This window comes from Oncorhynchus tshawytscha, linkage group LG16, assembly GCF_018296145.1.
Source record: "Oncorhynchus tshawytscha isolate Ot180627B linkage group LG16, Otsh_v2.0, whole genome shotgun sequence".
NCBI lineage: Eukaryota > Metazoa > Chordata > Actinopteri > Salmoniformes > Salmonidae > Oncorhynchus > Oncorhynchus tshawytscha.
The window spans coordinates 28,970,800-28,984,904 of NC_056444.1; the positions used below are offsets into that span (position 1 = coordinate 28,970,800).

The following is a 14,105-nucleotide window of genomic DNA, read 5'->3' on the forward strand; positions in this document are numbered from 1 at the left end:
CGGTGGGGGTTGGGGGGGAGGGAGACGGTGGGGGGGATGGTGGGGGTTGGAGAGGAGGGGATGGTGGTGGGGGTTGGGGGTTGAGAGGAGGAGGTGGGGGGAGAGGAGGGATTGGGGGTTGGAGAGGAGGGTGGGGGGTGGGGGTTGGAGAGGAGGAGGTGGGGGTGGGGGGTTGGAGAGGGAGGAGGTGGGGGTTGGAGAGGAGGAGGTGGGGGTTGGAGGTGGGGGTTGGAGAGGAGGGGGGGTGGTGGGGGGAGGTGGGGGGTTGGAGAGGAGGGGATGGTGGGGGTTGGAGAGGAGGGGATGGTGGGGGTTGGAGGGGGGGATGGTGGGGGTTGGAGAGGAGGGAATGGTGGGGGTTGGAGAGGAGGGGATGGTGGGGGTTGGAGAGGAGACGGTGGGGGGGTTGGAGAGGAGGGGATGGTGGGGGTTGGAGAGGAGGGGATGGTGGGGGTTGGAGAGGAGGGGATGGTGGGGGTTGGAGAGGAGGATGGTGGGGGGGAGAGGAGGAGGTGGGGGTTGGAGAGGAGGGGATGGTGGGGGTTGGAGAGGAGGAGATGGTGGGGGTTGGAGAGGAGACGGTGGGGGGTTGGAGAGGAGACGGTGTGGAGTTGGAGGGGAGGGGATGGTGGGGGTTGGAGAGGAGGGGATGGTGGGGGTTGGAGAGGAGGAGGTGGGGATGGTGAGGAGGGGGTGGTGGGGGGGGGGGTTGGAGAGGAGCCGGTGGGGGGTTGGAGAGGAGGGTGGGGACGGTGAGGGGTTGGAGAGGAGTGGGGATGGTGGGGAATTGGAGAGGAGGGTGGGACAGTGGGGGGTTGGAGAAGAGGAGGAGGGGTGACAATGTGGGATATCAAACTAGAAACTGTGGTCTGACCAGTCAGGAAATGTGTCCTAAATTCTTGTGAATATCTTTATTTTTTCTGTTGTATGTGCAAGACAACGTTCTCCTGGAGAAGTTTTTAGCAGCTGAACATTTAAAGTTAAAGGCAGGAAGCAGCTGGAGGTTATGTGCTCATGTTAGGAACTGGAGATGCTTTTGGGTGCTTCTCAATTAGTCAAAAGTGGCTTCCTACCATTGGTTCCTATCCTTAATTTCCTTCTTTCTCTGCACTGATATGAAAGAACTGGACAGATAAAAGTCAATTTCCTTCGGCTTTTGCTTACTGTTTTCACCAACCCAGTGCTTTCAAATTAGTGCAGAAGGGGAGGAGTAGAGGAATCCACTTTATACTCATTGTATTTCTATTGCATAATTGAACTATCCCCATTCCATCCCGTATGCTTCAGCTCATCTGTGACAGTAGTTCTCTGTCTCATCAAGTCTAGTAAAATAAAGTTTCTCACTCTACAGTCCTAAATGTGAATAAGTGTGTCTGAAGACAGATTTGCGACTATTATTATTATTATTCCTGTATTGCTAATGCCTTGAGATACTGGCAGACAGTACTGCTTGATTGACAAGTGTCATCTGTGGATCAACATTGTGTTTAATAATAAAATACATTGGTTCTACGTGGCCTTACCAGGCCACCATACTCCTCTGTCATACTGTCTTCTCCTTAATCTTGGTTTCCCAGAAGTAAAATTCTTGCGAAGTTGTCACTTCCCGTTTACACGTGAATCTGTGGACGAGCGATTATCCTCTCCTTGGTCTTTTGTCCACTCTGGACTGTTGTGTCCAGCAGTTCAGTTCACTTCCATTCCTCCTAACCTTTTTCTGCAGCTTCTGAGGCTTACATCTATAGGAGGCTAGCAAACAACCGTGGCGCTTTGTCGTAGGACTAGTGGGCCCTAATAAAGTGTGACCTCAAAGCGTCTACAACAGGTTCAAATACTATTTGAAATCTTTCAAAAACGTTGAACGTTTGCTCCAGCCTACCTTGCGTGCCAGATGAACTATATTTGTTCACTGCATCGGGGAAGCTCAATAAAGCCCAGCCAAAGTGTTTGCAATTATTTCAAATAGTACTTGAACCCAGGTCTGACATCTATAAGCTCCTCTCTCTGAGTGCAAGGGCGAGAATAACAGATGTGTGAAAAGGGGTCTTGGCAGCTTTTTCCTCTGAGCTACCCAAAGGGACCAATCAGTCTGTGCAACATCAGATTTCTTCGCCCGGCCGGGAGCAACTTCACCAGCTGTAAATCTGACAATTATTAAGGGATCCATGCAATGGTTTTAATTTTGATGCTTTACTGTAATAGTAGGAATTTATCCTTGAGATGGGTACCGTATGAAAACAGAGATGACATGGTGGAAAACGCTGAATGTGTTCGGTACTAATCTGTAGACATAGTCTGTGAAGACTCACTATAGCTCGTTTTATAAGATAAGTACCTGTGTGTATGACATTGGGGGAAAAACAAGATGGGTCATTATCAATCCTATCATATAAGATCTTTATTGTCTGAGAACAATCTGTTACACAAGAAGACAGTTTCAGTGGCTCAGACAGTAGTATGAATGAATCATGTATGTACTAAAATCAACCCATTTCAAATACCAGTACTTCAAAGATGGAACGTTAGTCAGCTCTGGTCCACTCGTGGTGATCATGTTACGGTGGTATTGTAACATTGAGGAGAGACAAGACTAGTCTGGCTGACGGTCAAGGACTTAGAAAGGCTGGTGTTAGCAAGCCTAAGAAATGATGTGACGGTAGATAAACGTTCTCACATTTCAAACTGATATTAGTAGAACCTTAAAAAAAAGGTAATAGAAAAGTGAGAAAGTTATTGCCTGACAGAAGTTAGTCTGTGTGTGTGATTAGTCACAGTTTGCTCTGAGCAGTCTGTAGCCTCCACACCCTCCTGACTCCCTCATCGGTCGTATCCAAGTCCCGGAACACACCAATGTCGCCCTCCTGGGTATATCGCCGTAGCAACGGTTCCAAGACAGTCATTGGGACACTGAAGTTCAGGTGAGGGTAGGTTACCTTGGCAGAAAAGTCTCTGGTGTTACTGGAAACCAGACCTGGAATACAATAAGGACAATCAGCCATAAGGTTTGGGTTAGAGAGAGAAGGGTCTGAAATGTGGCATTAGACACAGTACTGTTAATGAATGGCTGTCCTGTCATATTTTCTATGGTCAACCAGTGCCCCCCACTGTTAAGAAAACAGTATCACTCTTTCAAAATCTGCAGTTGCAGGCTTCTGTTCCAGCCACAGCTGTTCATCAGGGCCTTGACCCTGAATCAGGTGTTTTAGAGCAGGGCTGGAACTAAAGCCTACAAACCCAGTAGCTCTCCAAGAGTAGGGTTGACTAACTCCATCCATGGCTTACCTAGCAGCTCTCCTGATCCTGCCCGCACCACAGCTCCTCCGCTGGCCCCTGCCTGCACTGCAGCGGTTGTCTGCAGCATGACAGCCTGGCCATGACAGCCGATGGCCCTGGACAGGATGCCACTGGTCAGAGAGGGACCACAACGCTGGCCGAAAGCTCCGTAACCCACCACCACCACGTCCTCACCTACGGAGCGAGACGAGGAGACATCTCAAACGGCACCCTGTCACCTTCGAGATTATCTCAATCACATTTAGTTTATAAAGCCCTTTTTACATCAAAGATTTTTTACAAGGCCTCCCGGGTGGTGCAATGGTTAAGGGCGCTGTACTGCAGCGCCAGCTGTGCCATCAGAGTCCCTGGGTTCGCGCCCAGGCTCTGTCGTAATATGCCGCGATCGGGAGGTCCGTGGGGCGACGCACAATTGGCCTAGCGTCGTCCGGGTTAGGGAGTGCTTGGTCGGTAGGGATGTCCTTGTCTCATCGTGCACCAGCGACTCCTGTGGCGGGCCGGGCGCAGTGTGCGCTAACCAAGGTTGCCAGGTGCACAGTGTACCCTCCGACACATTGGTGCGGTTGGCTTCCGGGTTGGATGCGTGCTGTGTTAAGAAGCAGTACGGCTGGTTGGGTTGTGTATCGGAGGACGCATGACTTTCAACCTTCGTCTCTCCCGAGCCCCTACGGGAGTTGTAGCGATGAGACAAGATAGTAGCTTCTACAACAATTGGATACCATGAAAATTGGGGAGAAAAAGGGGTAAAATTCAAACAAAAGAAAAATATATTTTTTACAGTAACCCGGCTTAGTAGACCAATCAGAAGCACAATGACAAGATGAGGTTTCCTCCTTTCAGGCAGTTTTAGAAGAACCAGACTCAGAGGAAAGGCCCATCCTCCACTGGCTATCCTCTTGTGAAGAAAGAAAGAGTACACATAGTGGAGTCAATGTGACAGTGACATCATGCCTACCTGGTGTAAACGATGTGGCCAAGCGTGACACGACTACCTCCGGGGGAAGGTGTCTTAGCTGCACCACGGCTACATCATAGGGAGACGATGCCTTGGTGGAGTACAGGACATCACTCACCACGGCATGAAACCTATGGGGAGGAAGAAAGGAACGTAAGTAACAGAGCCTTCACTTTGATCTGGATAGTGTTGTGTGGACTACTTTCATCTTCATGCTGGTATGGAACAAATGTTACTTTTTTATGTTTGCCCTGGATTTCTCTTGGAAACCAGCTTAAGTGAAACTTTAACCATCAACCCTGTATCTTCCGTACCATGAAGGACATGACCTCTTGGCAGAGGTTGCACTACACTTGCATACATGAAGCTTCAGCATTAATGAACTTCCTACGAGATGCATACAGAATAGTAACCATTATTGGTGTTGAATCTTCAAAATCACTGAATGTTATGCGAGATGCAGATAGGTCAGGTGAGTAAAATGGCAGCATGGTCCCTGTCATTGGTGTTGAATCTTACCTGTCATTGGTGTTGAATCTCAAGGTGACAACAGGTTTTCCATTGACAACATGTCGACAGGTGACCACCAACCGCGGACTAACCAGAACCCCAGAGCCCCAGAATTGTCCAGCGTCTACTAAGGCCACTGTGGGGTACGTCTGAGTTTCAGTTTCACTCTGTAAGGCTAGAAAGAAGTCTGTGGGCTCCTGCATGTGGTGGATCTCTTGGTGTGGATTGCAAATATTCACACACTGTGTGATGTTCCTCAGAATCATCTGGAGCGAGCACACAAGCGTCAGCCCAATCCACTCGCTGGCTTTCCAGCACAAGGGGGACACGATCAAACCGACGAGGAGCGTTCGGTCTCCGTGGGGCACAAAAAGCCCCCCTCCCTCTGTACCGGGCAGGCAGCGGGCATCAGTGAGAATGAGAGCGTTACCTTCCCCGGACAGGTTACTGATGATACCCTTGCTTAGTGTGCCCATGAAGAGATCGGGGCAGAAGGCGCCGAAGGGAGAGCCGCAGGCGAGGACCGCGCATCCTTTCCGGAGAGTGGAGCTGGTTGCCCATGGTATGGTTCCAAAGCTGACGTTTGACGCTTTGGCCAAAGCTGGTACCTTTGTTGTTGTTGTATGAAAAGACAAGATACAGATCATTAGACTATCAGCATTAAATGGTAACAATGAAAATACTGTAAAGAAAACACATGACTGCAAGCAGGTTACACATTCCAACTGTCTGGTACCTTGAGTACAGCAAACCAGCTCAGAAACTCTGAATCCCTAACCATCTCTGCATCATCATCCTCCTCCCCACCGTAAAAACTCCACTTATCAGACTCTTTGAAGATCTTCTCGAAAGCACTCTTGAACTCCAAACAGTTAGCGAGCATCAGCAGCTGTGCTGTCGCTTGGTGTTGATGCCGCGAGGTGCTGTTGCTCTCCGCGACGGTGCATGACTGGTATGCGCATTGGTTTATGTCCAAATATCGCTGTTCATGGATGTTTAGGCTAATTTGGAGTTTTCCACTGAAACTGTCTGGTAGCAAGACCCGGTGATCTGAAGAGAAAGCGTCCTTGTCATTCATAAAGCGAGAAAAGATAAGACCATTGCAGAGCACGAGACTAGTCTGTGAGTTCAGGATGACTCCACTACAGCTTACAGATTTCTGATCAGAAAACGACTCAGACACCGTGACCACGCAACACATTTTTTCAGTCGACTCCATTTCGTTGTCAGTAGCTGGGGTGTAAAAACGAGAGTTTCTATTGGTCAAATGCAGGTAGATCCCTCCCCGTGTCGTTCCGTTTAAGAAACGTTTTGTAAAAGAATATGCGTAATAAATACACCCCCTGGCTAACTAGCTAACATGAACTTTGTGCCAATGAAGCTAATCGACTTCCACCTACCAGGAAAGAGTTTAAAAGTACGACAACATATTCAAAAACCTTATGATGCGGATGGCGTTGCAGAATGACATCCAGAAATATCGATCATATCCTATCATCCAACAGGCAAAATATATATGATTACTAATTTAACACAAACAATATTAATGCATCGACCTTGATGCTGCACGCTACTTCCGAATCTCCTCTCATTGGACCAGAAGGAAAAGGGGGTGTAATGATACCTTGAATCATTACGTGATTGGCTTTCGCTTCTCCAGCTGTTTCCGGTTTCATTGTAGTCCAAGTAGAACCAACAGTAAATGTGTCATAGATCATGGATTGTAGAACATAAAATGCAACAAACAAAAAAATCACTAATGGATTGTCCAAAATATTTATTTTGATAAGAGGGCATGCAGAATCATTTCACATTATGTACAAAAAGGATAAAAAGTACCCTCTATCTATTGCACTCACATATAGTGTATTTCCTACAAAGCCTATATTCTTCAGTACCACACAAGTACCCTCATATTATAGCTATGAGCAGCCAATAATCACCAAGTACTTATTTTACAGTAACAAAAACCATCGATACAGTAGGTAGGTACTGGTAGTTAAAATGACATACATCGTCTGTGACTGACAACGTGGTTGTAATAAAACCCTGGTATTACAAAATACTGCACCTTTGTATTACAAACAAGCATTAATAAATAAAAAGTGATAATGCACTTGTAGTCACATTCATGGCATCAGTTGGTAGTGATTCAACTTGAATTGATCGATCAAAAACATTCATTTGACAACTTTGTCCTCATTGGTAAAATACTCCAGCTGTGCTTGATTGAGCTTGCCTGTTGCAATGGAACCAACAGAAAAGTCCCAGAAGTACAAAGTGTTTGAAATATTTCTAATACTATTTGAACCCAGGCCTATATTACGCCGGAAGGCAACATCAGCAATGGTGAAAAGAAAACGCGGAACTGTTACACCAATAAGCACTCCTCTGTAATCAAATGCCACCGATTTAAAAATAAACCGGGGTTAGGAACTGGTTCAAAGCGATGGCATGTCCTACCCTATAAGTGTAGAGGTAACGTTGCCGAACATAGAGGGGATTCCCTAACTAACTTAATCATATTAATAAGAATGGTTTGACAGACATGAGGTATCCTTAAATGTTCACCACCAGTAAGTAACCGATAATATATAATTGAAAACTACGAAATGTGTAAACTACGAAATCTTGGGTTTGCAGGTTGATACTTGGCTTAGACAAGGAAGTTTGAATTCACTACATAGGGCTCAGACGACCAATTATCAATGGGTTCAACTGTTAGAGGGTTATCAAACAATCACTAGGCCTGAATATTTTAATAGCTCAGTGTTTCCCCAACAGCACATATTTTTATTGTAGCCCCAAACAAACCAGAATTGATTCAACTTGTCAATTTATCATCAAGCCTCCATGAGTAGAATGAGGTGTGCATATCCGGGGCTACAACAAAAAATACTGAAAGTTTATCAATAAAAGTACATTTTTCTTAGAAATATATTTCCTTACTGAGGGCACACTCAAATGCAAAAATTACAATGAATGCTAGCAGTTGATAGCTTTTCCAGCAGGTAGATGTGATCTGTCTTGTGCATACAAAACAGTTGATAAACAAATACTCTTCCTTTTCACACTATTGAGCCTTGCTGGCCTGCATTACACATCGATCATAGTTACTGGAACCATACTGGAAAGGACAATTAGAAAACAAATGATGAAGCCCACCCAGTAAGGTTCAGGTTAGCTCTATCGTGTGAATCAGGCAAAAGAGAGATAAGATGGGAGTGATATATAGATCAGTCAATGTACTGTGAGAGCCAGCGGAAACCATCTCCATATCCCTGTCTCTTCAGAACACTGCACATGAAGATCTCCATGGGCCTCAGGTTCAGCTCCTTCAGTGACACATTACCCTGAACAGAGATACACACGCAGACAGAAGAGACAAGTAAAGATGAACCTCCATTCCAACCTTTTCCTTTGTGTTGCAGTTAAGGCCAGACTACAGAGTTAGCATAATTAACTACCATAATTAAGTGGATGGTAACTGTACTTTAAATATACATTTGTCATCCCAATCTAGTCATTGTCAAGACTAGACCCCTCTGCCTATCTCTGTAGGCCACCACCTTGAATTGGTTTCATCAGATGTCAGTTTCTCTGGAGGCTGCTGCTTTAGAGGGTAAACCATGTGGGGTGCATTTAACAGTAAGCCTCTCTCTTCCTGCAGGTTGGCATTTATTGAATCTTGATATGAATCTTGATCTGGAGGCAGCTCTGCAGAGTCATCACTAGCTATCACAGCCACACAGACATCAAACCTAATCCTAACCTTAAATTAAGACTAGAAAGCACTTTTTTTTCATGAATTTTTACTATGTCGACTTTGCAGCTGGGCCATCTAGCAGAAATCTCTCAGTTCTGCCTCCAGGGCAAGAATCGTGACAAAGATCGACCTGCTCTCCTCCCTACCTTTCCAGTAGTGTGTCCAATGAGCCCGAACATCCCTCTGAGTGCGTCTTCACTGATGGCCTCTGGACGGTCGATCTTATTCCCCAGGATAAGTACAGGCACGTTGGAGATGGTGTCGTCTGTTAACAGCGCCTGGAAAGAGAATGTAGAGTGTCAGTTTAATGCCCCGCTCATCAGTGAAAAGCAATGGTGTATTGGTTAGCATTTAGCCATACAATATCTACTGGGTGTAGGATAGGCTGCTTATTTACAGTTTTTCCCAATGGTTAACACAAGTTTGCTGAAACTAAATCGCAGGTACACAAAACTCTAACCACAAAACAGTTAGCCATCTTCTCCAAACCCCACAGACATCTTTCAAAATGAAACACAGCAATTAAACTCATGTACTCCCTGCTCAAAATGAAACTCTGCATACAAATGAGACACACACAGTAACAGTATACAATAAACATGTTACAAAGTAGTATTGCTCCCAATTTCATACATACAGTAATACATTAAACATTTACTTTGTTTCCCCTTAGTGTGTATTGGAATCGACAGTCTTCACTGTGCATTATGTTGTACTACTGTCAAGTAGTAAAAGTTGTAGAGCCAATGTCTGCAGTACATACTGTACCTATTCTCATTTTGGAACGATCCAGATGATGGATGCTACGGTGAAGCGGCTCAGATTGGGCTGTACTCTCTGTCCAGCCTCTCTCAAGGTCAAACCATGGTTCAGATTGGCCTGCACTCTCTGCCCAGCCTCTCAAGGTCAAACCATGGTTCAGATTGGCCTGCACTCTCGCCCAGCCTCTCTCAAGGTCAAACCATGGTTCAGATTGGGCTGCACTCTCTGCCCAGCCTCTCTCAAGGTCAAACCATGGTTCAGATTGGGCTGCACTCTCTGCCCAGCCTCTCTCAAGGTCAAACCATGGTTCAGATTGGGCTGCACTCTCTGCCCAGCCTCTCTCAAGGTCAAACCATGGTTCAGATTAGTCTGCACTCTCTGCCCAGCCTCTCTCAAGGTCAAACCATGGTTCAGATTAGCCTGCACTCTCTGCCCAGCCTCTCTCAAGGTCAAACCATGGTTCAGATTAGCCTGCACTCTCTGCCCAGCCTCTCTCAAGGTCAAACCATGGTTCAGATTGGGCTGCACTCTCTGCCCAGCCTCTCTCAAGGTCAAACCATGGTTCAGATTGGGCTGCACTCTCTGCCCAGCCTCTCTCAAGGTCAAACCATGGTTCAGATTGGGCTGCACTCTCTGCCCAGCCTCTCTCAAGGTCAAACCATGGTTCAGATTGGGCTGCACTCTCTGCCCAGCCTCTCTCAAGGTCAAACCATGGTTCAGATTGGGCTGCACTCTCTGCCCAGCCTCTCTCAAGGTCAAACCATGGTTCAGATTGGGCTGCACTCTCTGCCCAGCCTCTCTCAAGGTCAAACCATGGTCGACCACATGGTCCACCACAGTCGCCAGAATTTCATCAGATATTACTCTCCTTGTTCTTAGTCTTCCTCTACCTCTCTCTGCCAAGTTTGCATCCATTATTCTCCAAACACAGGAGTACTCACCTGTGGACTTTTTATCCATACCAAAACGTCTGATTGCAAAGTGAACATTTAGTGTTTGCACATGTTAAGAGTGAATGTGATCAATTGGTAATTTACCGTAGCTTGTTGAACAGTGTTGCTTTTCATTTGCACACAAGAGATTTTATTTGTCTCAGCCTCCAGTATTTATGCTGCAGTAAGTTTGTGTCGGGGGGCTAGGGTCAGTTTGTTATATCTGGAGTACTTCTCCTGTCCTATTCGGTGTCCTGTGTGAATCTAAGTGTGCGTTCTCTAATTCTCTCCTTCTCTCTCTCGGAAGACCTGAGCCCTAGGACCATGCCCCAGGACTACCTGACATGATGACTCCTTGCTGTCCCCAGTCCACCTGGCCGTGCTGCTGCTCCAGTTTCAACTGTTCTGCCTTATTATTATTCGACCATACTGGTCATTTATGAACATTTGAACATCTTGGCCATGTTCTGTTATAATCTCCACCCGGCACAGCCAGAAGGGGACTGGCCACCCCACATATGCTCTCTCTAATTCTCTCTTTCTTTCTCTCTCTCGGAGGACCTGAGCCCTAGGACCGTGCCCCAGGACTACCTGACATGATGACTCCTTGCTGTCCCCAGTCCACCTGGCCGTGCTGCTGCTCCAGTTTCAACTGTTCTGCCTTATTATTATTCGACCATGCTGGTCATTTATGAACATTTGAACATCTTGGCCATGTTCTGTTATAATCTCCACCCGGCACAGCCAGAAGAGGACTGGCCACCCCACATAGCCTGGTTCCTCTCTAGGTTTCTTCCTAGGTTTTGGCCTTTCTAGGGAGTTTTTCCTAGCCACCGTGCTTCTACACCTGCATTGCTTGCTGTTTGGGGTTTTAGGCTGGGTTTCTGTACAGCACTTTGAGATATCAGCTGATGTACGAAGGGCTATATAAATAAATTTGATTTGATTTTGATTTGATTTGTGAAGATTGTGCCAAAGGTAGAGAATTGTGTGTTGTGTTTGGCCTAATGTTTGTTATAGAATTGCAATCTGGGTGTAAAGCTAAACGTGCCAGTAGTATTGCAGATTTGGTGTATAGTTCTGCTAAATGAGTTACAGGTTTGGTTCATTGTGCCTCATGGGCCAGTTTTAGTGTGTAAACAAATGGGAAAAACTGAAACACTACTATTTGTATTCTTTGTGGAATGTTTTTTTTGTGTGTTGGGGGGTGGGGGGTGGTGATGACTTACGTACATCCAGTTCAATTTTGGCTTCTTGTAGTCTCTCATGGTCTGCCGAATCCACCATGTAGACTATACCGTTTATAGCTGGGAGGTAATTCTTCCAGATTCTCCTGGCTGTGAGTGAAAATCAAAGCAGTTTCATTGTTCACAGGTGACCTCTCATTGCCACTTAAGCCTCCGTATCACCTGAAGGTTTCAAGACTTGACCATTAGAGAAAGCACAGTGTGCATACAGTTTGAGTTCTAATGTGTACCTTGTGTGTGACCACCAAGATCAAATGTTGTGAATGTCATCCCAGCAATGGTCAGCTCTTCTGATGCTGTGGGACAGAGGCAGACAAATAGACTAGCTGAGGAACCACCAGATAAGGGTCATTCGATGAGCGCACTTAAGACAACAACAGACAGCCATAAGTAAGTGAGCAAGGTGTCTGAACATCCTCCATGTCTTACTGGGGTGTAGTGTTGGCACATGCTGTCCCAGTCGGTCATCTCTGAGCATATGCAGTAGCGTTGTTTTCCCAGCATTGTCCAAACCAAGGAACACCAGTTTCCCAGACTTCTTATATAAACCTAGAGGGAGAGACAAGAATAGAGACAGTTTATTTACCACCAGATGTAATGTAGTAAAATATGCTGATGAAAATATGACACGGGATTGAATACCTGATCTGACCATATTATGAAATGCAGTTATTGGTAGAGCATGAGGGTCAAAATACAGGTACACTCAGAAATAAAGTCTCAATCTTCAGTAAGTAATTCATTTTTCTCCAGTAGTTAGTTTTAATGATTTAATGGTTTACTTTTTAACTGTACCTAGTAACTGCAGCACACCACTGAGGCCTCTGTAGATCCAGTTAAATATAAAGGACATGTCTGTTGTCTTCACCTGAAACAGAATGGTTAGAGGTTTTAAACACCTGAACAGCTTTTTCCTGCACTCTAGAGGCATGATCATTGAGTAATTCTATGCGAAAAAATATGCATATATATTTTTTTACATATCTCAGCACACGTCTTGAGCTGTCTGGTGGTTCTTTTTTTCAGGAAACTAAATATGCATCTCTGCTAAAATCTGGGTAACAGATTGAAAGGAATGAGTATGAAATAAGTAACAGAGAATACCCTCCACACACGTGATAAAATACAATTTTGTAGTGAAAATCACAAATCACACAGCGCAATAGACCTAGTCATGGCTATTTAACCTTCAATACTGAAGCTCAATTGTTCAAACTTGTTTTCCCAACCCCGGATTACCTCTTTGGTATGTGCAAACTGCTCCCAGTTGTTGTGCCAAGGCGAGAAAAGTGAAGGAAAATAATACATCTACCACAAACTGTAGCCCGTTCACACTAACAGGGAGCTGGCTAACTGATCGAGAGGTATTCATGTCTCCTGAGACCCGACCTGGGAACCTCAAGTCTATGTAATGACAGCTGATAGACCTGAGTGGACCACGGCTCTGCATAGCTTATAGCATATTTATTTTACGCTAATAAAGGTTCACTTATTGACTTATAGAAGCCTTAGCCAACATATAAAGATCTATTTGTTAACCAGAAGAGTAACTTGGCTGATAAACATGATTTGTTTTGTCAATCGGGTCGGGTCTAGGTCTGATTGTCGTCAGGTCCTGGTCTGATTGTCCTCGGTCATTTCAGGTCCAACTTTTTGGACCCGAGAAGACCTCTAAACTGATCATAGTACTCAGACTATTTTTATGAACAAGTTGTGGCTACAGATGACATTTGACACGTCCGGGGCTGTCATGGAGCACCTGTCACTTTCTTGACAGTGTCTACTAACTTGCTGTGTGAATATTATAAAAACGAATACAAGAGTTAACCTATAGCTGCCCAGCTATGATAAAATACACGGTTATTGAGTAAGATTGGTAGTTTTATTGACTAAAGACGTGCTATACATTATAACTGAAATTGTTACAATGGAACTGGCTAATTACACAGTATCCTAGCTATACTGTTGTTGACACCATATTGCAATTCGGTCTGTGACTGAAAAGTTGCAACATCAGAGTTGCTGAATTAAACAGCAATATGAAGTTAAACAACAAACCGAGTAGGCTAGGCTGAATAGTTCGCAATTATTACAGCCCACTCCCAAACGATCAAACTAAAAACATGCTAGCCTGATTTTATGATAAACAAATATCTACTAGATAATGATTTTCATGTAACTACTGAAGGTAAATATTTCAACAATTTACCTTGTGTCAGTGGTTCTAACACTCCGTACTGTTACTTTTGGTCCAGGCTTTCTCCGTGGATGACAGGTCGAAATTTGACAGTTCACCGGAAATGCGTAAGAACTGGGGGGGAAAATCACGTGTCAAAATACGATCCCATACGTTTCTGTAATTAGATTCTGAGACAAAGAACTCAATCTCGAATCAAAACACAGTTGATATTTTTCAAATAGAAAAATACACATGCCATCTCGAATGAGAATTTATATTCGCACGCACAACCATACAGGGAATTACATAATTCGGAAGCCCGCTGTGTTATGGAAATTGCCGCTAGATGGCAGTATTGTGTATTTCAAAATCAGTACAGCATGCGACTGTTCTAGCAAAGTGTAACCAAATCAACCCTCATCTACATAATATGTCAGCTGGGTAATAAGAGTAGAACTTT

The 14,105-nt window shown here is 45.1% G+C and overlaps 2 protein-coding genes across 2 annotated transcripts; both read right to left on the reverse strand.

Moving 5' to 3' along the window:
- Positions 1–2,380: 2,380 nt before the first annotated feature.
- Positions 2,381–6,354, reverse strand: tysnd1 (trypsin like peroxisomal matrix peptidase 1). The gene is made up of 5 exons (XM_024415922.2): positions 5,496–6,354; positions 4,769–5,367; positions 4,250–4,380; positions 3,283–3,468; positions 2,381–2,971 (listed from the first exon to the last, which is right to left on the reverse strand). The coding sequence occupies exons 1-5, from the start codon at positions 5,976–5,978 to the stop codon at positions 2,769–2,771; spliced, it is 1,602 nt and encodes a 533-aa protein (XP_024271690.1). The 5' UTR covers positions 5,979–6,354; the 3' UTR covers positions 2,381–2,768.
- A 167-nt stretch (positions 6,355–6,521) lies between these two features.
- Positions 6,522–13,864, reverse strand: sar1ab (secretion associated, Ras related GTPase 1Ab). Its single transcript, XM_024425157.2, has 7 exons — positions 13,676–13,864; positions 12,262–12,334; positions 11,896–12,015; positions 11,697–11,762; positions 11,453–11,556; positions 8,672–8,803; positions 6,522–8,112 (listed from the first exon to the last, which is right to left on the reverse strand). Exons 2-7 carry the CDS (start codon positions 12,317–12,319, stop codon positions 7,996–7,998), a joined length of 597 nt encoding a protein of 198 aa, XP_024280925.1. The 5' UTR covers positions 12,320–12,334; positions 13,676–13,864; the 3' UTR covers positions 6,522–7,995.
- Positions 13,865–14,105: the final 241 nt, after the last annotated feature.

Bases quoted from the DNA above. Each gene is read 5' to 3' on its own strand.
- tysnd1 (XM_024415922.2), bottom strand. From the start codon at position 5,978: ATGGAGTCGACTGAAAAAATGTGTTGCGTGGTCACGGTGTCTGAGTCG. The intron at 5,368-5,495 runs GTACCAGACAGT...ACAACAACAAAG, and splicing joins GCTGGTTTGCTGTACTCAAG to GTACCAGCTTTGGCCAAAGC. The intron at 3,469-4,249 runs GTAGGCATGATG...CTCGCTCCGTAG, and splicing joins GGCCACATCGTTTACACCAG to GTGAGGACGTGGTGGTGGTG.
- sar1ab (XM_024425157.2), bottom strand. From the start codon at position 12,319: ATGTCCTTTATATTTAACTGGATCTACAGAGGCCTCAGTGGTGTGCTG. The intron at 11,763-11,895 runs GTAAGACATGGA...TCTGTCCCACAG, and splicing joins TGTGCCAACACTACACCCCA to CATCAGAAGAGCTGACCATT. The intron at 8,113-8,671 runs GTAGGGAGGAGA...ATCTCTGTTCAG, and splicing joins TTGGACACACTACTGGAAAG to GGTAATGTGTCACTGAAGGA.